A 26,514-nucleotide genomic window follows, 5' to 3' on the forward strand; every position below is an offset into this window, starting at 1 on the left:
ATTATTATTATTAATATAGAATCATATAAAAGCCCCTTGGATATTCTCACAGATATATTATTAACCCTGTTATTAGCAGTTATGTGTTTGCGCGCATAACCTGCAATTGTGCGAGACGAGTGGGCCTTTACTCAAAGGAGAGACAGACATTCGGACATTCCAGCAGCAGATAAGTGACCATGGGGAATATGTTTGGAAGCCTGTTCATGGGCCTATTTGGCAAGAAGGAGATGAGTTTATATTATATTGGTCATATTGGTTATGGCTCCCGAGTGGCGCACAATGGGATTGCCTTGCAGTTCTCCAGCTGTATCCACTGAAATAGCGGTGGGCGTGCAAGGTTCAAGGCACGAGGGCAGGGGCCACGGGATGGGCCACAGAGCGGTTCACAGAAGACGGACCTAGCCCATGGGGAAGGGAGGAGGAGGAAGGGGGAGGGGTGATGGACCCCCACCCCGCCACACTAGGTAGCACAGAGCAACACTTTAAGGGGCATTGCACTAATAATGGCGCTGACTAGGGAAACATTCCTGTTATTCTCAGTGCCAGTCTGCACGTTCAAACTAAAACAATGTAACTAATAATGGCGTGAAAAATGCCCCTTAGATATGAATTTGGAGGGCAGATATTATTAAATATTAAAGCATTAGACCTCTCACTAAAGGCGTCAGTCAAAAGTTATACTTAAATCCAAACTGGATTTAACTAAAAATGACATGAAAAGCACACATTTGTAAATCCCAAAGTCTAAAAGTAATAAAAGGAAAGGTAGGTACAAATTATTTGTGACATTGTGGTTACAATAAAGAATGTAAACAAGATATAAGCAAGATGCTGTGTTTTTATTTACAGTAGTGATGGACAGCTGGTGGCACTTTGAAAAGAGGTTTTCAAACAGTTGTAGCCCGATTAGCAGGACAATATACTCTTATAGCCCGGCTACTGTAGGTGTGAACATCTCCCTACTTGCAATGTACTCGATGCTTAATTAAGTACTCTAAGTGTTACAAAAAAGTGTAACAGTTCTAACTCAAAACAGCATTATAGTATCTCTTCATCAACATCTTTATGCTTTCGTTAATAAAATAACTAGAAAAAGACATAAAAAATGCAGATGCTACCCGTTCCAGGGACCGTAACCACGGGAGGATTGAAAATGAGCCGGAGCTGAGAGGATCACCAAAACCAAAGCTATTTTAGTTTCAGTGCATTTTCTTTAAAAAACATGTATATAGCCTATCAATGTGTAGGCATACTGTGCAATAAAATCGATAATTAGCAAAAATGTCTAAAAAACAGTTTTTGCTTTGACATTATGGGGTATTGTGAGTAGATTCATGAGTGGAAAAAACCCATTTTAAATCAATTTTAGAATAAGGCTGTAACGTAACAAAATGCGGAAAAAGTCAAGTGGTCCAAATACTTTCCGAAGTATGAAAGAGTCGCAGGAGTCCAATGAAAGCCATCATTCCTGCGAGATTTAAGTGCCAAGTGGATTTTGCACCCCTCAAACACAATAAATAGATGGCTGAAAAAGAGAGATCCCCAGGTGTGCGGGGCATGCAAATTTCACATTTTATTTTTATTATTTTTTTAATTTTACCTTTATTTAACTAGACAAGTCAGTTAAGAAAACAATCGTATTTTCAATGACAGCCTAGGAACAGGTTAACTGCCTTGTTCAGGGGCAGAACCTCTCAAAGTAATAGTGCTGATCTTGGACCAGGTCTTCCCTGTCCATAATAATCTGATCCATTATGATGTAAAAGGCTAAACTGATCCTATATCAGCATACTGTAGGGCCGGGCAGTATACACTGGTTCCTACCGTCACAATAACTCCTCCATAGAGGTCCTATTAGTGTGCTAATTCTATGAACACCTCTCTGGCCGTTTCATTCATTGTCATGTCAAATAACTATGTATTAAAAGTGCCTACTATTACGTTATATCTATCAAATTAGAATAATCATTCTATTTCCATGATTCCAACAGTTCTCACCCAAGTGTTTTGATCTAAAATCACAAGTCAAATCGCAATTGTAAAATTTGGTTAAAAGGCCTAGATTTTTGTCCGTATCATGGAGCCCTACACGGAGCGTGGAAATGAGCTCAAATGAGATCAACTTTTGGTTGAAGTTTGATTGAACCTGTATAAAGCAATCAGAATGGAGAAAGCCCCATTGAAATCACTTAGAATGTATGTGTTGCCACCCTAAGGGCATGCACTACTCATAAAGCACATTTAGAAATTTTATTATAAAACAATTTCAAAAATTGGGGAAAAATATTGATATTTTGGCCATATTGCCCAGCCATAGATCAGCACCCGTACTCTGAGACGCTTTATCCATACCTCCCACTGGACCAACACGGGTATCCTGTCCTGACTCGGTCTCCATGCTTTGAACTTCAACTTCCTCTTATTCAGCAGCGGGTGTTAAACAATAGCCAAAACTCCTTCCCATCAACCGTCCCTGCTCACAACAATAGCAGGCCGTGATGAAACCATTTCTATAAACTTTTGTCAGTGAGCCAATTATAAACTCTCCAATAAATGCCTGGGACTCGTTATTCCGCAAAGCAGGAAGGAAGGGAACAACGGTTGGTACACTATGCCACGGTCACTGCAACTCTTTTTATGGGCCATCTGGGGACCATTGTTACCAAGTTTACTGGGAACAAGATGTACCTAGCTAGACTACTGAGGGAAGAGCACCCTTTGCCTAGCATTCAAGACTGTTGGGAGGTTGAAGCAATGTTCACAACATTGCGAATGTTCACAACATTGCGAATGTTCACAACATTGCGAATGTTCACAACATTGTGAATGTTCAGATTGAGAAAATGCAAAGTAGAACCAGTGGGATTCAGCCAAATTAAGAACAATGACTTATTGTACAAGACCAAACATCTCAGAGGACTATTAATCCTAACTAGCGTAATCCTAACTTAACTTCGGTTCACCAAAACATTATTATTATATGTCTACCTCTGACAGATTTTACGTCTCTAACGATGCTGGAAAGCCATGGATTTGTCCTTCGACAAATTGTGGGGTTTACAAAAAAGAAAAGTCCCCACATACATCTTGCTAAGAATGTGTATCCTGTATGTGGGTAACTCTCAATGCAGAGTCGGTCAGGGTGGAGTGAGTAGGCTATCAGCTTTTCTCATATCATGCCTGGCTCAAATGACTTATGCTGTCATTTTTTTCTACAGGCTTTGGGGCCTGTGATTTGAGCTAGGCTGAGAGAAGCCTGCTGTCTCTGTACCAATCAGCTGTGGTGTCTGAAAGGACAGACAGGGACATGCTGGCAAGAGAGAGGGGACACTCAGTCGCAGACACACACACTGCTGCCCACAAACTTTCACTGCTGCCCGCACACATGCTCGCACAAAAGCATGGACCAGGGATTTTTCTGCCATTAAAATACTTGGGCAGGCCACCTAAGCATTTTTTTCAGGCCACCCAAGTCCAAACAGTGTAAAAACATAAATAAAAACAAATATTTACAAAAAAATTCAATACATTTTCGGGATGGAAAAACGCTTTCAGTGTAAACTTAAAACAACTAAAACCAGATATAAAGCACACTACATGACCAAAGGTATCTAGACACCTGAATATCTCATTCCAAAATCATTGGCACTAATATGGAGTTAGTCCCCTCTTTGCTGCTATAACAGCCTCCACTCTTCTGGGAAGGCTTTCCACTAGATGTTGGAACATTGCTACTGGGACTTGCTTCCATTCAGCCACAAGAGCATTAGTGAGATAGGGCACTGATGTTGTACGATTAGGCCTGGCTCGCATACGGCATTCCAAATCATCCCAAAGGTGTTCGATGGGGTTGAGGTCAGGGATCCGTGCAGGCCAGTCAAGTTCTTCCACACAGATCTCGACAAACCATTTCTGTATGGACCTCGCTTTGTGCACGGGGGCATTGTCATGCTGAAACAGGAAAGGGCCTTCCACAACCTGTTGCCACAAAGTTGGAAGCACAGAATTGTCTAGAATGTCATTGGATGCTGTATCATTAAGATAACCCTTCAATGGAACTAAAGGGCCTGATCCATGAAAAACAGTCCCAGACCATTATTCCTCCTGCACCAAACTTTATAGTTGGCACTATGCATTCGGGCAGGTAGCATTCTCCTGGCATCCGCCAAACCCAAATTTGTCTGTCGGACTGCCAGATGGTGAAGCGCGATTCATCACTCCAGAGAGTGCATTTCCACTGCTCCAGAGTCCAATGGCGGCGAGCTTCACACCACTCAAGTCGACGCATGGCATTGCGCATGGTGATCTTGGGCTTGTGTGCGGCCGCTCGGCCGTGGAAACCATAAAGCGCCCAACAAACAGTTATTGTGCTGACGTTGCTTCTAGAGGCAGTTTGGAACTCGTAGTGATTGTTGCAACCGAGGACAGAGATTTTTAGAAAGCTACGCGCTTCAGCACTCAGCGGTCCCATTATGTGAGCTTGTGTGGCCCACCACTTCACAGCTGAGCCGGTGTTGCTCCTAGACGTTTCCACATCACAAAGCAGCACTTACAGTTGACCAGGGCAGCTCTAGCAGGACAGAAATGTGATGAACTGACTTGTTGGAAAAGTGCCATCATATGACAGTGCCATGTTGAAAGTCACTGAGCTCTTCAGTAAGGCTATTATACTGCCAATGTTTGTCTATGGAGATTGCATGGCTGTGTGCTCAATTTTATACACCTGTAAGCAACGGGTATGTCTGAAATAGCCAAATCCAGTAATTTGAAGGTGTGTCCACATACTTTTGTATATACAGTGTATCTAGAAACAATATTATAATATAATCTTTGAGAATGAACAATCACCAAAATAAAAGCTAGACAGTCAGAGAATTTAAAACTCCAAAAACAATGCAATTAGCAGTAATGATTTTGTTATTATGTTTGAGCAAAACAACACAGCATTAGCCATGGCAAAATGCATCGAATTGCAGGAAATTAGATTTAAAACTTTAAAAAAAATAGTATCTCAGCTCCATGGCAAAGTGTAAAATTGTAGGAAATTTGCTTTAAAACTGCAAAAATGTTTCTCAACTATATGGAGAAATGTGTAGAATTGCAGTAAATTGGTAAAAAAAATATATTCTAAAATGTCTACACCGCAAAGATGAGAGCCTCCCCCAAAAAATGTAAATGCAGCCGTGCCAACCGCGCCTACCACCTAAGGCCCCTTTTGATCCAGAATAAATCCTGAGCACACGCACGCACACGCACGCACACGCACGCACACACGCAGTGGTCGAAAAGCACTGGGGAACTCCCGTCCCAAGGGGTTGTTTTAGTAAAGGTCTCGGCAGGTCTCAACCTGACTAATGACTAATTACAGACACAAAGAGGGACAGAGGGGCATACGAGTGGAGGGAAGAGGGAGATTAGGGAGTATGGATAAGTGCAGACGTGGCACAAGTACATTTTTGTAATCCACTTAACCAAATGTAATGTCTACCGACACCAAGCATTAAAAAAAAACCTTAAGCGGCCTGCCAGGACTGGTTCCAAGCCGCTCATTTTACAGAAAGATGACAAGAGCATAGAACTTACAAACATATGCCACAAAATCTTGTTTGTTTCAGTAAAGTTTAAATGTGGGTTACCATTTAAACTTTGATTAAAACAATGCTGGCTATCATTTTAAATTAAAATCTCTACTGAACCTACAAAATCACAGACAAAAAAATAGTTATCTAAATTTGAACCAGCATGCAGTCTAGTACACTACTACATAGTCTGCCACGTGACCAAATGAGTCCTCTCCCTCCCTTCCTGTCAGTTTCCTCGCTTCCCTCCGTCTTCCCAGCAGCTCCCTAGCGGTCATTCCGCAAATTATTCCTGTCATCGGGCTTGGGTGTGTGCATACAGCCACAGCACTCTCCATTGTACTACGTCAGTCCCTTCCCTCTCAAGCCAAGCCCCTCTACAACAATTAAGAGGCGTGGGACCAGCTAGCAGGAGTGTGGCCCATAGACCTCTTCTATTGGATGAGTAGACCCACAGTGGACTGGTGGGAAATTAAGGGGAAACAATGAGAACAGGGGGGCTGCCAAGTTCAACGAGGGAACTTTATAGACTTGGATGGGGGCTAATTATGGTATTTTGAAAGGGTAGTAGCGAGCTACTAACCTCAATTAGGAAGCCAAGACGGGCCACAAGGCATCCATTTGGGCTGTTTATAACACTGTTGAGCTATGTAGACTGGATGGAAACCACATTGAAAGTGAAGTGCTGTTAACACTATTCAGCATTTCTACTTTCAATGCAACCTAAGCGAATCACATTTGGTCTGAAGTCTTCCAAAATCACTATGTAAAAAAAAATCAAGCCTACCCACTCAATAAAATAAAGGCAGCAAGGTGACAAGACCGTAGTCTCAATCCACCCGCCCACAAAGGAAAGACTCAAGACTCTAGACTCAAGACCAGCACAGCTTCATTTAGGACCTACTCATCAATCACATTTGCCTCATTGCTTTATCCGTCTCGGAGTGTTTCCCATGGTCGTAATTACATCACGTATTCCAGCCTATTCCAACCACTATCTCAGCACGCTCCTCACCGCAAATAACCGCTCTTTGTTCAGCAGGCACATAACCACCAATTAAAAACAAAGATTGAGTCGTTAGGTTATGCCGAAACAAATGTGTCAGTCTCGTAAAGGGATGAAACAGCGACTCTCTCTTTCCTTCAATAAACCCATTAGTCTTTCCTTCATGTGGTACAGTGTATTCGGAAAGTATTCAGACCCCTTGACTTTTTACACATTTTGTTACGTTACAGCCTTATTCTAAAATGGATTAAATAAATAAAAAACTCAATCTACACACAATACCCCACAATGAAGTGAAAACAAGTTCAGAACAATTATTCAGACCCTTTGCTATGAGACCTGAAATTGAGCTCAGATGCCTCCTGCTTCCATTGCTCATCCTTGAGATTTTTCTACAACTTGACATGATTTGGATGCACACACCTGTCTATATAAAGTCTCACAGTTGACAGTGCATGTCAGAGCAAAAACCAAGCCACGAGGTCGAAGGAATTGTCCGTAGAGCTCCGAGACAGGATTGTGTTGAGGCAAAGATCTGGGGAAGGGTACCAAAACATTCCTGCAGCATTGAAGGTCCCCAAGAACACAGTGGCCTCCATAATTCTTAAATGCAAGAAGTTTGGAACCACCAAGGTGCTGTGCCCAGTTGATAATCATAATTAGGGGTGGCAGGATAGCCTAGTGGTTAGAGCGTTGGAAAGGTTGCAAGTTCAAATCCCCGAGCTGTCGTTCTGTTCCTAGGCCGTCATCGAAAAAAAAAAAATTGTTCTTAACTGACTTGCCTAGTTAAATCAAGGTAAAATAAATAATAATCTTATCAATATACTCTGGCCTACTTGTACACAGTGAGAGCATGCATCATTTCCAAAACGGCAAGAAGACCAAGACAAATGGATGCACATGCTGCGTTAGCGCTGCTAGAAGGTACAAAAACAACTCAGATGGCAACTCAGATGGCGGGGAAGAAATCATGACATCTCTGATGATTATTCTTCTGAACGGTGCGTACTGAGCAGGTGCCCGCACCACCACCAAATGAAATGGTGACACAGGAGAGAGGAAGGGATGGCACCGTTTGGATAGAACAAGCTGGTGACAATGCTACTGGACGATTATCAGCACAAAATCTCATCACTGAGAGAGAAGGCCCTCTCAAGCAAAAAAACATCAGCAACGGACTCCACCAGCTTTCATTGTTTATGTGATATGGACATGCTACAGCACATCAAGGACTGTACTGTGGCTGAGGTGCACAATGAGCAAGTAGACATTGCCTGGGATCGTTCTGTTGATGAGCTGGTAGCGTTAATTTCAATCCTGTACGTCTGCGGAGCATTCGATGGAAAGAGTGTTTATATGGAAAGGGATACATTACTTTGGTGAAACTATGTCACTGCCTCACTTCAGAGAGATAATGCTGTGGGGTTAAGATGACCAAATTAAGCATTCAATGAAAAGAACACCCTCACTACAAGAAAACATGGGGAGGTTTGATAATGCTGTGGGTTTGTTTTGCTGCCTTTGGTATTGGGGCCTTGAATGTGTGTAAGTCATCATGAAATCAACAGAATATCAAGGTGTTTTGAAGTCCAATGTTCAACCCAGTGTACAAAAACCGGGTCTCCATTGAAGGTTGTAGGTCTTCGAGCAAGACGACCCTAATCACACATTAAAAAGCAGCCAAGAATGGTTTAAGAAGAAATGCTTGACTGTTCTGGAGTAGCCAGCGAAGAGTCCAGATCTGAACCACATACAAAACTTATGGTGAGATCTGAAAGCAGAAGTTTCACCCCTCAAACATTGAAGCATTTCTCTGCAGTTATTTTGGCCAAAGGCTGTGCAACTAAGTATTAGCTCCGGGGTGCCAATCATTTTTTGGGTGCCATTTGTCTTTATTTTAGAAATGTAAAATTGTAAACTTAAATTTACAAAAATAAATTTGTTTCTACATTGTTGAAAATCCCAAAAGATGTTAAATTTGTGGAAACTCCCTAAAAGGGGTACAGAAGCACACTAGAACCACATTTTATGTTTATTCCATGGCCAACCATCCCTCTAGTTACCCCTTATTCCACACTATGTATTTTATGCCCCATGGTCACTCAAAGTCGAACACTTTGGAAAGCTCCATCTTACAGTGCATTCCGAAAGTATTCAGACCCGTTGACTATTTCCACATTTTGTTATGTTACATCCTTATTCTAAAATGGATTAAATACGTTTGTCCCCTCATCAATCTACACACAATCCCCCAATGGCAAAGCAAAAACATAATTTTTGAATTTTTGCTAATATATATAAAAATAAAAATCTGAAACATCACATTTACTTAAATATTCAGACCCTTACTTTGTTGAAGCACCTTTGGCAGCAATTACAGCATCAAGTCTTCTTGGGTATGACGCTACAACCTTGGCACACCTGTATTTGGGGACTTTCTGTTATTCTTCTTTGCGGATTCTCTCAAGCTCTGTCAGGTTGGACGGTGAGTGTTCCTGCACAGCTATTTTCAGGTCTCTCCAGAGATGTTTGATCAGGTTCAAGTCCGGGCTCTGGCTGGGCCACTGAAGGTTATTCAGCGACTTGTCCCGAAGCCATTTCTGTGATGTCTTGGCTGTGTGCTTTGGAGAAGGTTTCCATCAAGGATCTCTCTGTACTTTGCCCCGTTCATCTTTCCATCGATCCTGACTAGTCTCCCAGTCCCTGGTGCTGAAAAACACCCCACAGCATGATGCTGCTACTACCATGCTTTACCGTAGGGATGGTGCCAGGTTTCCTCCAGATGTGACACTTGGCATTTAGGCCAAAGAGTTCAATCTTGGTTTCATCAGACCAGAGAATCTTATTTCTCATGGTCTGAGAGACTTTAGGTGTCTTTTGGCAAACTCCAAGCGGGCTGTAATGTGCCTTTTACTGAGAAATTGCTTCCGTCTGGCCACTCTACCATAAAGGCATGATTGGTGGAGTGCTGCAGAGATGGTTGTCCTTCTGGAAGTTTCTCCTATCTCCACAGAGGAACTCTGGAGCTCTGTCAGAGTGACCATCGGGTTCTTGGTCATTTCCCTGAGTGTTCTTGGGAACTTCAATGCTGCCTTAATGTTTTGGTAGCCATCCCCAGATGTGCCTCGACACAATCCTGTGTCGGGAGATCTACGGTTAATTCCTTCGACCTTATGGCTTGGTTTTTGCTCTGACATGCACTGTATTAAAACAGCTGTGTGCCTTTCCAAATCATGTCCAATCAATTGAATTTACAACAGGTGGACTGTGATCAAGTTGTAGAAACATCTCAAGGATGATCAATGGAAACAGGATGCCCCTGAGCTCGAGTCTCATAGCAAAGGGTCTGAATGCTTATGTAAATAAGGTATTTCTGTTTTCTATTTTTAATAAATTAGTAAAAATGTCTAAAAACCTGTTTTTGCTTTGTCATTAAGGGGTATTGTGGATAGATTGATGAGGATTTTTATTTATTTAATCCATTTTAGAAAAAGTCTGTAACGTTGGAAAAAGTCAAGGGATCTCAATACTTTCCAAAGGCACTGTCTCTTTATAAACCTACACTACCTTCACCCATGTTCCCTATGCTGCTTTCTTCACTTGTTCTTCTCCCGATTTGATAACATCTAGACTCAGTAAGACGTATAAAAGGTGCTTACACATGGGCCGCGGTAAACGACAATTGAACCGCGAGAAAATCTGCTTACCGTGTGTAGAGACCAGCAGTCCCGATAGTTGTCAGCTCGATTGTTGTCAACATTGTTTGATTGGTTGACAAGATGAACTCTGCACATTGGTCAACCGTGTATTTTGCCGCCCTACTCCCATTGAAGTCTGAGAATTTTGGCGCATACCAAGGCCCGTCTTAAAACTTACTCATTCTGCTGGAGTTGACACAGTATTTTATATTACAGTTGTTTTTCCCATTTGTAACTCACCCACCAAAAATCATAGTATGCGGTTTACATTGTGTTATCTGTGCTGGTCTAATTCCTATAATGAAAAAGCAGAAGAAACTGTGCGCTCTCAGTTAGTAATAATGTCCCAGGTTTGTGCCATTGAAGAATAAATAATTGTATCTTTACTTCAAGTAAGATGTTTATATGTTATGTATAAAAGGCATATGGATCCACTGTTCACTATTTGGATTTCTTTAAAACAATGTAATTTTTGGGGTTCATTTATGATTATGGATACATTCTGCATTTAGTTTTTTGTATTTTGCAGCAGCTTTGGCATACATTTTAAAAACACTACAATACATTTACAGATTTCACAACACACTGTGTGCCCTCAGGCCCCTACTCCAACACTACCACATATCTACAGTACTAAATCCATATGTATGTATAGTGCGTATGTTATTGTGTGTGTGTGTGTGTGTGCGTATGTTATTGTGTGTGTGTGTGTGTGTGTGTGTGTGTGTGTGTGTCAATGTTTGTGCTGCTTCACAGTCCCACCTGTTCCATAAGGTGTTTTTTTATCTGTGTTTTTAAATCAAATTGTACTGCTTGCGTTGATTACTTCATGTGGAATAGAGTTCCATGTAGTCATGGCTCTATGTAGTACTGTGTGCCTCCCATAGTCTGTTCTGGACTTGGGGACTGTGAAGAGACCTCTTGCGGCATGTCTTTTCGGGTATGCATGGTTGTCCGAGCTGTGTGCTAGTAGTTTAGACAGACAGCTCGGTGCATTCAACATGTCAATACCGCTCATAAATAAAAGTAGTGATGAAGTCAATCTCTCCTCCACTTTCAGCCAGGAGAAATTGACATGCATATTATTAATATTAGCTCTCTGTGTACATCCAAGGGCCAGCCGTGCTGCCCTGTTCTGAGCCAATTGCAATTTTCCTAAGTCATTTTTTGTGGCACCTGACCACACGACTGAACAGTCGACAAGGTGCGACAAAACTAGGGCCTGTAGGACCTGCCTTGTTGATAGCTTTATAATAGACAGACATCTCCCCATCTTAGCTACTACTGCATCAGTATGTTTGACCATGACAGTTTACAATCTAGGGTTACTCCAAGCAGTTTAGTCATCTCAACTTGCTCAATATCCACATTAGTTATTACAAGATTTAGTTGAGGTTTAGGGTTTAGTGAGTTTTTTGTTCCAAATACAATGCCTTTTGTTTTAGAAATATGTAGGGCTAACTTATTTCTTGCCACCCACTCTGCTCTTTGTTGAGTGATGCAGTCATTTCAGTCGCTGTAGTAGCTGATGTGTATAGTGTTGAGTCATCCGCATACATAGACACTCTGGCTTTACTCAAAGTCAGTGGCATGTCGTTAGTAAAAATTGAAAGAAACAAGGGGCCTAAACAGCTACCCTGGGAAATTCCTGATTCTAACTGGATTATAATATTTCAGAGGCTTCCATTATAGAACACCCTCTGTGTAACTCTTTATCCACATTATAGTAGGGGGTACAAAGCCATAACACATACGTTTTTTCCAGCAGCAGACTATAATCAATAATGTCAGTTAATCTGGCTTTGAATCTGCATCAGAACACGTCAACAAGTTAGTTCTGAATTGCTTTAATACAGCATTGCATTCTAACACAATGAATTGAAATGGATTTCACCTTGTTTATATAGTTGGCAGACATTTTAAGGAATTAAATATAGACCTCCACCAGCTGAAGGAGAAGAGGATCTGGTAAAATAAGGGCATGTTGCTAATATCCTCTAGGTAGGTAGCCAGCTAGCGTCTTTGCAAAAATTACTAGTATTCATGGTATATTGTAAATATCTGACTGCTACAAGGATAGTATTCTGTAAACACCAAATGCATAAATAAGCAAACAAATATCAGTTAAAATATGGAATAGATCATTTTGGCTAGTAGCTGACAGCAAAGGTGTCAGCTAGAGAGAACATGCCGTAGCTTGTACGGATATGTAGTCTTGCATGATGTCTACTTTGATGCGAATTGGTATTTTCGAATCTGAGAGTAAATATAACTGAATATATTGATAAAAGTCCCCTTGTCCCTGAGATGATTATCAAAACGTCAAGTCAGGGAAAGCCTACATGAAACACAGACCTTGTTTGAAGTGTAATTTTCCCTATGGGAAACATGAACGGTGAACAAACCATTGGAACCATTTCTGTGTTTGACCACTAGGTTTTAGGTGTATTTTGTGGCAAGGGCTTGGTGTCTGTGTTCGAGTGGGAAGGTGCACAGTGTACACAGCACAGAAGGAGCGAAGGAGACAAACGTATATAAAAACAAGAAAAAAAATGTGAACCTTGCGATACAGGCGTTTGGAACATCAAGTTAAAACATAAATTCAATATAATCTCCCAGCCCTACTTTAAGTACATGTTTTTATTGACGGTTTGCGGGCAAAAGGTATGCTACATGTTGGGATGTTGATTAAATGGAAAATCTCCGCGTCCTGTTGTAGACATGTTTGTTACATAAATAGGTTGTTTGGTCAAGAGAGTGAGGAGTGATTAATGGTTCAATTCAGTAGCAAGTGTTTGGGTGTGTACTTAGATGAACTGTGCAGCCTACACTTGCTGCACTCTCCTGTCTCTAAGCTTCCTGTCCTGAGCGCATGCACCAAGAAACCTGTTTGTCCAAAATCTCCATCTGAGATCTAAAGATGAATGCAACATTTGAACAGTGAGCCAAACCACATTATGTGTGTGTACACTCACCACTGTGAGGCTATGTTCTTCCAAGTAACATGAACGGTGTGCACCACCTGTACTCATTAGGATCATCAACAAACTATGTTATAGCTTTGAACCAGACTAGAAGCCGTCAGGTGAAAATGAGTCTCTGAATATCCATGTTGAAACATACTCCTCCCTTCCCTCCACTCTACAAATAGGATAATAGTGCAAAATGGCAAATTAGCTCCTTTTTCCAAGGGTTAGTCAAAATGTGGTTTATGCAGCTGCTGCAAGTTCTTCTTCCTATGAGGAAATAAGTTACTCAGTCACCTGGTTCAGTGGTTTACATTTGTCTCTTTCCAAACTCCCACCCTAAAGTTTCCAGTTCACAAACTGATTCATAACGATTACTGGCGAAGAGGTCTGCATACTAGTCAATGGTGGGAAATGGGAAATGAACTGAAGCATTGAGAAAACAGGGTTTTATGGAGTAAGAGAGCAGGAGGGCGAGACTTACTAAAGATGGAGAAAGAGGGGGAGCAAGTAGGAGGGGGAAAAAACATCCCGGGTAGAGAAAAAGTAAGGATTAAGAAAACATGGCAAGAAAGACAGAGAGAATAAAGACAGAGGGGCTGCCAAACACTGACGCGACAGAGGTGCTTCCCCTTATGTGTGCAGCTGTTTTACGAGACAGTGAGCAATACCTCCCCCCTTGTCTCCGAGACTCTCACAGGCTGGGGAATTTAACTTCTCTCTGTTAGGTGGCTTTAAAAATAGCCCTTTGGACAACTTTAAGACCCTGTAGTAATAGCAACAATAACAACCGCCTCTTGCCAAGCCTCTCAGTGCTTCGTCTGGCATCCGTTTCCAGCAGGGAGTTTTCCACAGGGACAACATATTAGACCTATTAACAAGTGAGCGCCGAACCCCATGTATAATTCCTGGTTGCCATTCAACTCTTCCATTTACTATCTTCTTATTACTTTACCATAAATCAGTTGTGTGTGTGCTGGTGGATTCCAAGGTCATACGTTTGTTCCTAGACTGTGTTGGGGAGTTGACGCCCATGTGAAATGCCCTGTCTTCCAACTACCCTGAACTTAACTCACAGACACCTGCTAAGCCTGTTGGGGAGACAATATATGCAACAAAATGGCAGGTTGGCTTGCTGAGGTCATCCCTATGTTGGACACTGTTGTTTTGTTTGTTTAAAAAAAAATTCTGGTCCAGACTAGCAACCTACAATAGAACGTTCCCAAAGATTGCTGCAGTGTTTCTGCTGCAGGCATTTAGCAGTGGTTGCTGTGCCACGGCAAAAATCATTGCTGCCACGCCCCAAAAACATATAACACGGAAAAAAATATATAACATTGAAAAAATATATAACATTTTTGCCATCGCGGGGAAAACTGCAGGTTGAAGAGTCTTTGTTAAAAAAAAGGAGATCCCAGCTTTCCATTCCTACTCTATTTAGTTCTCAACTCCTAAAAATGCACAAACTGCACCATTTAAAACACTGAGTTTTAAGCAGTGCATGGTTAAGCACCTTACCACTCTGTAATTTGCAGTGAGGGCATAGGGGAGAGTGGGACTACATGTCAACTGTAAGTTAACTTGAGAAAAAACGTCACCCTACCTCAAAATCCTTTTTTGGAAGTGACTTAAATTGTGATGAGACAGATTACATTTTTAGTTGCGCAAGAGTAGTGGGAACCAGGGAAAGTGTTTGGGGAAACATTGTGACATGAAGTGGTTTCTGTGAAAATTACATGCAGGGGTGTTTTACACCAGGTGGTGGTATACCCCAAGTCAAGCTAAGTTTTATGGGACATAAAATTAATCAATAGATTGCTAACTAGTTTTAAAATCACATTTTACAAATGTATATGTAAATAAGGTATCTTTTTTTTTAGAAGTATTCAGATATTTTTCTATGAGACTCGAAATTGTGCTCAGGTGCATCCCGTTTCCATTGATCATCCTTGAGATGTTTCTACAACTGTGGTAAATTCAATTGATTGGACACCTGTCTATATAAGCTCCCCCAGCTGACAATGCACGTCAGAGCATTGAAGATCCCCCAAGAACACAGTGGCCTCCATCATTCTTAAATGGAAGAAGTTTGGAACCACCAAGACTCTTCCCAGAGCTGGCCGCCCAGCCAAACTGAGCAATCGGGGGAGAAGGGCCTTGGTCAGGGAATTGACCAAGCCGATGATCACTCTGACAGAGCTCTAGAGTTCCTCTGTGGAGATGGGAGAACCTTCCAGAAGGACAACCATCTCTGCAGCACTCCACGAATCAGGATGCTTTTCAGCGGCAGGGACTAGCAGACTAGTCAGGATCGAGCAAAGTACAGAGAGATCCTTGATGAAAACCTGCTCCAGAGCGCTCAAGACCTCAGACTGGGGCGAATGTTCACATTCTAACAGGACAACGACCCTAAGCACACGGCCAAGACAACGCAGGAGTGGCTTCAGGACAAGTCTCTGAATGTCCTTGAGTGGCCCAGCCAGAGCCCGGACTTGAACCCAATCGAACATCTGTGGAGAGACCTGAAAAAAGCTGTGCAGCAACGCTCCCCATCCAACCTGACAGAGCTTGAGAGGATCTGCAGAGAAAAATGGGAGAAACTCCCCAAATACAAGTGTGCCAAGCTTGTAGCGTCATACCCAAAAAGACTCGATGCTGTAAAGGTGCTTCAACAAAGTACTGAGTAAAGGGTCTGAATACTTATGTTCATGTATATTTCAGTTTTTTATTTTTTACTAAATTAGCAAAAATTACAAAAAAAACTTCAGTTTTTGCTTTGTCATCATGGGGTATTGTGTGTAGACCGATGATCGGGAAAAACAATTTAATACATTTTAGAATAAGGCTGTAACGTAACACAATGTGGTCTGAATACTTACCGAAGGCAATGTACCTGGTCCAATATGTAAAAAAAAATATTTTAATTTTAATATTGTGTTACCGGGCTTATTTCTGTAGGTGGAAATTATATTTTAGAAGGTGCCCCCCCTTACACATTTTTCAAGAAGAAACACTTGATTGCTGTATGTCTTGAGTATTATAATAAGTACGTGTCTAAATATCTTAGTGTGCAATCTAAGCTAATTATTTAGCTAATGTATAAGGAAACTATTTTTAGGCAGTCTGAACCACACTTGTCGCAATCGACAGTTTTCTAAAGAAGGGAGGAGGCCATGCAGGCCAGCACATACAGAAGAAGTGATTACGCAACGCACCAACGCCTTTTCAACAGAACATTGGAGGTCATGGGGTCAATATGGCTGCTTACTCATCCTCACATATCAATAACGGTACTTGAGTTCCAGATAAAAGCGCGTCAAAACAACAGAATGGTCCAAACATTTGGACCATAAACCAGAGCAGCAGAGTCATCTGCCTTCTATTGCTCACCACATTGAACCTGTCTGAGCAGCAACTTGGTGAGTCATTCACATTTGGCCAGGATGTTGAATTGGCTCAGCTGTCGGGAATTGTGGGAAATGAATGAGGTGGGGAATTGTACTCACTGGGAGTTCGGAGGGTTCTGGCAGGAATTCTGCATCCTCTCCAAATATGAAATCTGGAGGTAGTTCTGGATCCCGTGCGTTGAAGATGATATCCCCTGAGAAAGACCAGAATGATCACACCTTTCACACAACACGTAAAGAAAGATTTCTAGAATTTAATTCAGCCCACCATAGCAATGTTTACTACTCAAGCAGCGAGCGCAAAGAAACATATTTTTCTGAAAAGAGGTAGATTCTACAGAGATGGGGAGAATGTGTTTACTACAATGGTTCAACTGAATTAAGACCTTAGGTGAACAAAATGACTTTGATTCTAGCTGAAGAGATTGATGACCACTTGCATCAACATGAGCGCTTAGCTGTTTTACACTCAACTCTGTAATGTAACTTGAGATGAAATGGACCTGCACTGTTATCAAATAATGAGAACAGGTGAATACTGGTGGCTACACTTTTCCAAAAACATGGTCATGAACAACAAAAACACATACCACTGACAGCCCAACCGCCTAGTTCCTATTTCCAGTAACACTCAAACATTTACAAGGCCTGAAAAATAAAACCAGACAATCACGTTGTTCTGGTTAAATGCTTGGAATTTTACTATTTGCAGTAACCCCTCACAGAATAGTCTACCAATTGTGATAGAGAAATTAACTGAGTAGGGGGATTGAAAAGGCTACTCTAGAACTCGGTCAATATAGGGTCGCTCCATTTGATTTCAATAGCTGCAGTGTTGCAGTTTAGACCCTATTTTTCATAATCTGAGGTGTTTGTGTTATGCCCACAGCATGCCCTTGAATACAGGGTGGATGTCATGTTTTGGCTGATTTTAGTACATCTATTTTTTGTTTTAACTTTAAAATGGTAGCACAAAGATGGTTGGTCCACACACAAAGATGGTCCACACATCAGAGAATGATGACTTGAATTGGAATATCAATTGTTTTAAATGATACTGTGAATCTTCCATCTTCCATTATTGACAGCATTGATAAAGATCAGCAGAAATTACTGTATAAAACAATTCAAATACTGCGCTATATTATAGGCAAAAAAACCATTTAAAAAAACAGGGAAATATTATTTTAAACTAATACAATTGCTCAGAAAGTTTTTTATACAGTGGGGCAAAAAAAGTATTTAGTCAGCCACCAATTGTGCAAGTTCTCCCACTTAAAAAGATGAGAGAGGCCTGTAATTTTCATCATAGGTACACTTCAAATATGACAGACAAAATGAGGAAAAAAAATCCAGAAAATCACATTGTAGGATTTTTTATTAATTTATTTGCAAATTATGGTGGAAAATAAGTATTTGGTCAATAACAAAAGTTTATCTCAATACTTTGCTATATACCCTTTGTTGGCAATGACAGAGGTCAAACGTTTTCTGTAAGTCTTCACAAGAATTTCACACACTGTTGCTGGTATTTTGGCCCATTCCTCCATGCAGATCTCCTCTAGAGCAGTGATGTTTTGGGGCTGCTGCTGGGCAACACGGACTTTCAACTCCCCCCAAAGATTTTCTATGGGGTTGAGATCTGGAGACTGGCTAGGCCACTCCAGGACCTTGAAATGCTTCTTACAAAGCCACTCCTTCGTTGCCCGGGCGGTGTGTTTGGGATCATTGTCATGCTGAAAGACCCAGCCACGTTTCATCTTCAATGCCCTTGCTGATGGAAGGAGGTTTTCACTCAAAATCTCACGATACATGGCCCCATTCATTCTTTCCTTTACACAGATCAGTCGTCCTGGTCCCTTTGCAGAAAAACAGCCCTAAAGCATGACGCTTCCACCCCCATGCTTCACAGTAGGTATGGCCTTCTTTGTCCTCCAAACACGACGAGTTGAGTTTTTACCAAAAGGTTCTATTTTGGTTTCATCTGACCATATGACATTCTCCCAATCTTCTTCTGGATCATCCAAATGCTCTCTAGCAAACTTCAGACGGGCCTGGACATGTACTGGCTAAAGCAGGGGGACACGTCTGGCACTGCAGAATTTGAGTCCCTGGCGGCGTAATGTGTTACTGATGGTAGGCTTTGTTACTTTGGTCCCAGCTCTCTGCAGGTCATTCACAAGGTGTGGTTGTCGGATTTTTGCTCACCGTTCTTGTGAACATTTTGACCCCACGGGGTGAGATCTTGCGTGGAGCCCCAGATCGAGGGAGATTATCAGTAGTCTTGTATGTCTTCCATTTCCTAATAATTGCTCCCACAGTTGATTTCTTCAAACCAAGCTGCTTACCTGTTGCAGATTCAGTCTTCCCAGCCTGGTGCAGGTCTACAATTTTGTTTCTGGTGTCCTTTGACAGCTCTTTGGTCTTGGCCATAGTGGAGTTTGGAGTGTGACTGTTTGAGGTTGTGGACAGGTGTCTTTTATACTGATAACAAGTTCAAACAGGTGCCATTAATACAGGTAACGAGTGGAGGACAGAGGAGCCTCTTAAAGAAGAAGTTACGGGTCTGTGAGAGTCAGAAATCTTGCTTGTTTGTAGGTAACCAAATACTTATTTTCCACCATAATTTGCAAATTAATTAATTAAAATGTGATTTTCTGGATTTTTTTTTCTCATTTTGTCTGTCATAGTTGAAGTGTACCTATGATGAAAATTGCAGGCCTCTCTCATCTTTTTAAGTGGGAGTACTTGCACAATTGGTGGCTGACTAAATACTTTTTTCCCCCACTGTATGTAATTTATTTTTTCTCAAAAAAGGTAGGGGGCAAAATTAGACACCCCTGTTTTCAATACTTCACCTTGCGAGGATAACGGCACTGAGCCTACAATGTTTTATGAGCTGGAAAACACATTGGGAAGGATCTTAGACAGAATCCTGAGAGATGCTTGATATCTTTCATCTGTGTTTATGGACTATCCTCTTCAAGTCAAACCACAGGTTTGTAAGGAGACTGAGATGGCAATTGTAAAATGTTGGTTATGTTGCCAATGAACCATTTCTTTGTGGATTTTGATGTGTGCTTGGGGCTATTGTCTTTCTGGAAAATCTACATGCGGCCAAGTTCCGGCTCCTGGCAAAGGCAACCAGGTTTTTGCGCACATATCCTGGTACAGCGCATGATGCCGTTGAGCTTAACAAGGGTCCCAGGACCAGTGGAAGCCAAATAGCCCCATAACATCAAAGATCCACCACCATATTTTACAGTAGGTATGGGGTTCTTTTCTGTTCATGCATTCTCATTTTGATGCCAAACCCACCAATGGCGTACGAGACCATAGAGCTTTTTTTTCTCCATATCCTTTGACCAAAGCACCGGTTCCACTCCAAGTGCCAATGCTGTTTAGCAAACATCAGGCATTAACATTTGTTTGATGATGTGAAAATAGAGCTCTTTGGTCATGCACCACCAGTGGTGGGTTTTGAGTAGAAATGAGAATGCATGAGCAGAAAAGAATCCCATACCTACTGTAAAATATGATGGAGGGTCTTTGATGTTACGGGGCTATTAAAATTTCAATTTCAATGATGTACCAACTAAATTGAAGGGGTCTGAATGGATATGTCATGTGGTTTGGTAAGAAAAACGCCCCTCTCCCCACAGGTGTAATTACCACTTCTGAGGGTTTACAGCTTGAGGTAGTCACCTTATACAAGTACTTGGGAGTATGGCTAGACGGTACACTGTCCTTCTCTCAGCACATATCAAAGCTGCAGCCTAAAGTTAAATCTAGACTTGGTTTCCTCTATCGTAATCGCTCCTCTTTCACCCCAGCTGCCAAACTAACCCTGATTCAGATGACCACCAGATTAGGGCTGGGCGATACGGCCAAAATATTATATCACAGTATATTTTTTTTCTTTTAAATTGACAGTATTTGACGGTATTTTATATATTTTTTATAATAAAAGTTCTAATTTTGCTTTATGAGTAGTGCATGACCTTAGGGTGGCAACACATACATTCTAAGTGATTTCAATGGGTCTTTCTCCATTCTGATTGTTTTATACTGTTCAATTAAACTTCAAACCCCAAAAAGTCATAATTTTCATAAATGTCTGCATTTGAGATCATATCCACACTGCCACGTCGGGCTGCACAATATGGGCAAATAATCTGGGCCTTATTTTTAACCAAATTTTGCAATTTGACTTGCCATTTAGAGCAAAACACTTTGGTTAACTGTTGGAATCATGGGAATAGAATGTCTATTCTAATTATATAGAATATAATAGTGGGCACTTTTAAAACAGTGTTGTTTGACATGACGAATGAAAATGCCAGGGAGGAGTTATTGTGACAGGGTAAGAACTGATGTGTTGATAGGTGTTTCCTGTGTTTCCTAGGGGACCCTATAATCTAAGGCTACATTTAATGTTCTCTTAGCTACTTCATGTAGCTAACATATTCTTGCTTTGCGTTTACCTCTTTAATTTAGAAGACACTGTTGCACAAACAACATGCTGATTTAGGTCTACACAATCACTGGTATTAACAGGTTGTATAGCTCATTATGCTTGCTCTTACTCAGTACTGTAATGAAACAGGCAGGGAGCAGGTCTCGAACCCTCAACCTTCAAGCCTGAAGTCCAGCTCGCTATCGACTGTGCCGCAAAAGCATGCTGAAGCGGCAGAGTCGATATCCGCGCTTATAAACCCAGGGTCGCTACAGTACATTTATTAGCTAGCTAGCGCTTAGCGGCTAACAAGATTTAGGAACAACTTGCTAAGAAAAGTGAACTAGCTGTTTGCAGATATGAGAAACACAAGCTAATAGTGTAATTATAGTAGATTTATATTAAGAAGCAAAGTGACAACTGCTTCGTTATCATCATTGACCATGCAGACTGAACGCAGGAGTCTCGTGGTTGAGGAACATCAAATGCGCTCCTTGAGTGACAGGGGGCCTGGCTAGGTCTGTGTGGAAAACGGCATAGTGAGAGTGGAGAGAGATGACTCAAGTAGCGAAGTAAACCATAAAAATGGACGTTACACACTGCATATCACATTTAACAAACCAAACATTAAAATACCGGTATAGAAGATAAAGTAAAAACTCAAACTGGTCTGTGCATCAATACCGGTATTTTGCTAAAAACGGTATACCGCCCAGCCCTATGCTAGATTATGGAGACATAATTTATAGATCAGCAGGTAAGGTTGCTCTCTCGAGCTGCTAGATGTTCTTTACCATTCGGCCATCAGATTTGCCACCAATGCTCTTTATAGGACACATCCCTGCACTCTATACTTCTTTGTAAACTGGTCATCTCTGTATACCCGTCGCAAGACCCACTGGTTGATGCTCATTTATAAAACCATCTTAGGCCTCACTCCCCCCTATCTGAGATATCTATTGCAGCCCTCATCCTCCACATACAACATCCATTCTGCCAGTCATATTCTGTTAAAGGAACCCAAAGCACACACATCCCTGGGTCGATCGTCTTTTCAGTTCGCTGCAGCTAGAAACTGGAACGAGCTGCAACAAATACTCAAACTTGACAGTTTTATCTCAATCTCTTCATTCAAAGACCAAAACATGATGTATTGTTGTCCCTACCTTCTTACCCTTTGTGCTGTTGTCTGTGCCCAATAATGTTTGTACTATGTTTTGTGCTGCTACCATGTTGTGTTGCTACCATGTTGTTGTTATGTTGCTACAATGCTGTGTTGTCATGTGTTGCTGCCTTGCTATGTTGTTGTCGTTTTAGGTCTCTGTATGTAGTGTTGTCTCATTGTGATGTGTGCTTTGTCCTAATATATATATATATATTATCCCAGCAGGAGGCCTTTTGGTAGGCCGTCATTGTAAATAAGAATTTGTTCTTAACTGACTTACCAAGTTAAATAAAGGTTAAATAAAAAATACAAAAAATATCCATTCTATGAATTCTATTTCTATGATTGAAATAACACCCACTCCACATTCTGTGTCTCAACCGATGGCAGGCACAACACAAACACCTCAGGGTCTACTAAGGGGGTCTAAGCTACAACATATGAGAAAATAAGAAAAAAAAAGATTAATTCGCATTTTTAGATATTTGAATAAAACATGTTTTCAAGTAATTAGAAAATAGTTTGACAACCCTGTTGTAAGCTTTGTCACTCAACCGTTATTCATTATTTTTTTGTTGGTATTTTACCCCCCTTTTTCTCTCCAATTTCGATCCTGTCTCATACTGGCAACTCCCCAACAGGCTCAGGAGAGGCTAAGATGGAGTTATGCATCCTTCAAAACATGACACGCCAAACTGCGCACTGAGATGCATTGCCTTAGACGGCTGCACCACTTGGGAGGCCCCCATGTATCTTTTCCAGTGAAGATGACAACTGTTTCATGTTAGGGTGGGGTATACAAAATGTGTCAACTTTGAGCACATCTATCTCCTAAATGTTTTGGCATTCAGGTCCAAAAAGTAACTTTCTGACCACTTCTACCATGCTCAAATAGGTATGGAGAGTTTTGTTCAAATCAAAAGGGATGCGGTCAAATTTTTTAATTGAAATCAAATGGAATGACCCTATAGGAAGGGCTATAAAAGGGATAATTCAGGATATTGTCAGTTAACCCCTTTATCTACTTCCTCAGAGTAGTGTTGCACGGTATACTGAAACTTCTGTACTTTTTCGATACAAAAGAAAAAAACGTTCTGTACTAACATTTTTGTTACATTGGGTACTTCTGTCAAACGTGTCTCACGTGATTGAGAGGATCGAGTCTGTCTGTCAAAGAGTAAAGTGCCTGCTCCGCTTACTCATTCATTGCTAGAGTTGTCTGGGCTGCTCCCCACTCAAGCTGCACAGAAGTTAACACACTTGAATAACGCAACACGGCATGTAGAAATGTTGAAACTGCTCAACAGAGAAAGAACACTTTTAAAACCCGAGACGATATCGGTAGCTACCAGCTTTAATTGTAGGCTAAATATCCTTGCTAACTTAGTAGCTGAATTCAGTACCCTAGTATGTTGTTTGTGATAATATCACAACTGGCTGTGACTGGGAGTTCAACAGGGAGGCACACAATTGGCCCAGCGTCGTCCGGGATAGGGTTTGGCCAGGGTAGGCCGTCATTGTAAATAAGAATTTGTTCTGAACTGACTTGCCTAGTTAAATAAAGGTTAATTCAAAAATTAAATAATATGCAAACCATAATGCAAAATATGCTGATTTCAAAGCTGATTGTCATCAAAAATTATATTAATTTACTTTGTCTCCCTCGCCAAAAACAAATTAACTTCTTCGTCTCCCGACTATTGTCTACTAAATTCCATTGCCCTAAGTCAGATTCCATAGCCAAATTCTGCCTCATGAACGATGTCATTACATTCTTAAAGCGCACACTTTTATCAAATTAGAGATTGCTTCTTCTTTGCAAATGTTGTTGATCAGTACAATAAAAATAATAGTTTCAACTAGCAGTTGCCAATAAAATAAATCTTAAATGGAAGTGATTGTTTATCTGTAGCCCCATGAAATCTGCTAAAACAATCTCAATAACTCAATGCATACACAACTACTATTAAATAATATAGGCTACATCTTGATCTACCCAGTTTAGCAATAGAGATATACGATTCAAATAGATTATTACCATTATGTTGTTTTGTAGTTAGGTTGTTTTTACCAATGTCACATTAACTGTATGATTGTATAATTGATTAATTAATGCATACATGGCTGTCTAAAAAATGTACAGAAAAATGTTCAAATGTAATGATTTTGAACTCAAAATATGCCCAACTATTGAACAGAGCACTTGAGTGCATTCAGAAAGTATCCACAGCCCTGGACTTTGCCACATTTTGTTGTGTTTCAAAGTGGGATTAAAATTGATTTCATTGTTAATCTTTGTAAACAATCTACACCAAATAATATGTAATGTCAAAGTGAAAAATAAATAAATAAATACTTAAGTATTCACTCCCCTGAGTCAATACATGTTAGAATCACTTTTGGAAGCAATTAAAAGTGCGAGTCTTTCTGGGTAAGTCTCTAACTGGATTGTACAATATTTGCACATTACTCTTTAAAATATGATTCAAGCTCTGTCCAGTTGGTTGTTGAACATTGCTAGACAGTCATTTTCAGGTCTCACCACAGATTTCCAAGTTGATTTAAGTCAAAACCGTAACTAGGCCACTCAGGAACATTGAAAGTCGTCTTGGAAAGCAACACTAGGGTACATTTGGCCTTGTGTTTTAGGTTATTGTCCTGCTGAAAGGTAAATGTATCCTTGTTTGTTGGAAAGCACACTGAACCAGGTTTTCCTTCTTGGATTTTACCTGTGCTTAGCTCTATTCTATTCTCTATTCTTTATATTTTAAAAAACAACTCCCTAGTCCTAATCGATGACAAGCATAGCCATAAAATGATGCAGCCACCACCATGCTTGATAATATGGAGTGACTTGTTGTGTAGGATTTGCCACAAACATAAACACTTAATTTCTTTGCCACATTTATTGCAGTTTAACTTTAGTGCCTTATTGCAAACAGGATGCATATTTTGGAATATGTTTTATTCCGTACAGGCTTCCTTCCTTTCACTCTGTCAATTAGGGTTATATTGTGGAGTAACTACAATGTCATTGACCAATTTTTCTATCACAGAAATTAAAACTGTTTTAAAAAGTCACCATTGGCCTCATGGTGATATCCCTGAGCGGTTTCCTTCCTCTCCGGCAACTGAGTTAGGAAGGACGCCTATATTTTTGTAGTGACTAGTTGTATTGATACATCATCCAAAGTGTAACTAATAACTTCACCATGCTCAAAATGATATTGAATGTCTGCATTGTATTTTTACCCATCGACAAATAGGTGCCCTTAATTGCGAGGCATTGGAAAATCTCCCTGGTCTTTGTAGTTGAATCTGTGTTTGAAATGCACTGCTTGACTGAGGGACCTTAAAGATGCAGTGCATTCAGAAAGTATTTAGTCCCCTTGACTTTTTCCACATTTTGTTCAGTTACAGCCTTCTTCTAAAATTGATTACACTATTTTTTTCCCCACTAATCAATCTATACACAACACCCCATAATGACAAAGCAAAAACAGTTTGTTTGCTAATTGATAAAAACAATTAAAAAAAAAAATGAAATATCACATAAGTATTTAGAACCTTTAGTGTTGAAGCACTTTTGGCAGCAATTAAAGCCTTCAGTCTTCTTGGGTATGACGTTATAAGCTTGGCACACCTGTATTTGGGGAGTTTCCCCATTTCTTCTTTGCAGATCTTCTCAAGCTCTGTCAGGTTAGATGGGGAGCGTCGCTGCAAAGATATTTTCAGTTCTCTCCAGAGATGTTCGAACGGGTTCAAGACCGGGCTCTGGCTGGGCCACTCAAGGACATTCAGAGACTTATCCCAAAGCCACTCCTGCGTTGTCTTGGCTGTGTGCTTAGGGTCGTTGTCCTGTTGGAAGGTGAACCTTTGCCCAGTCTAGGTTTTCATCAAGGATCTCTCTACCATAAAGGCCTGATTGTTGGAGGGCTGCAGAGATCTCCCATCTAAACAGAGGAACTCTGGAGCTCTGTCAAAGTGACCATCGGGTTCTTGGTCACCTACCTGACCAAGGCCTTTCTCCCCAGATTGCTCAGTTTGGCCGGGCGGCCAGCTCTAGGAAGAGTCTTGGTGGTTCCAAACTTTTACCATTTAGGAATAATGAACACCACTGTGTTCTTGGGGACATTCAATGCTGCAGAAATGTTTTGGTACCATTCCCCAGATCTTTGCCTCAACACAATCCTGTCTCGGAGCTCTACGGACAATTCCTTCGACCTCGTGGCTT

At 40.9% G+C, this 26,514-nt stretch overlaps 1 protein-coding gene across 1 annotated transcript in view; it reads right to left on the bottom strand.

Annotated features, from left to right (window-relative positions):
* The window catches only part of babam2 (BRISC and BRCA1 A complex member 2), a 193,317-nt gene that overhangs the window by 143,805 nt on the left and 22,998 nt on the right, over positions 1–26,514 (bottom strand). Inside the window, exon 4 of the mRNA XM_021584324.2 lies at positions 16,759–16,853. Coding sequence (XP_021439999.1) covers positions 16,759–16,853 — 95 coding nt within the window. The remainder of the gene's footprint in view (positions 1–16,758; positions 16,854–26,514) is intronic.

The sequence above is a fragment of the Oncorhynchus mykiss genome, chromosome 25, assembly GCF_013265735.2.
Source record: "Oncorhynchus mykiss isolate Arlee chromosome 25, USDA_OmykA_1.1, whole genome shotgun sequence".
Lineage (NCBI taxonomy): Eukaryota > Metazoa > Chordata > Actinopteri > Salmoniformes > Salmonidae > Oncorhynchus > Oncorhynchus mykiss.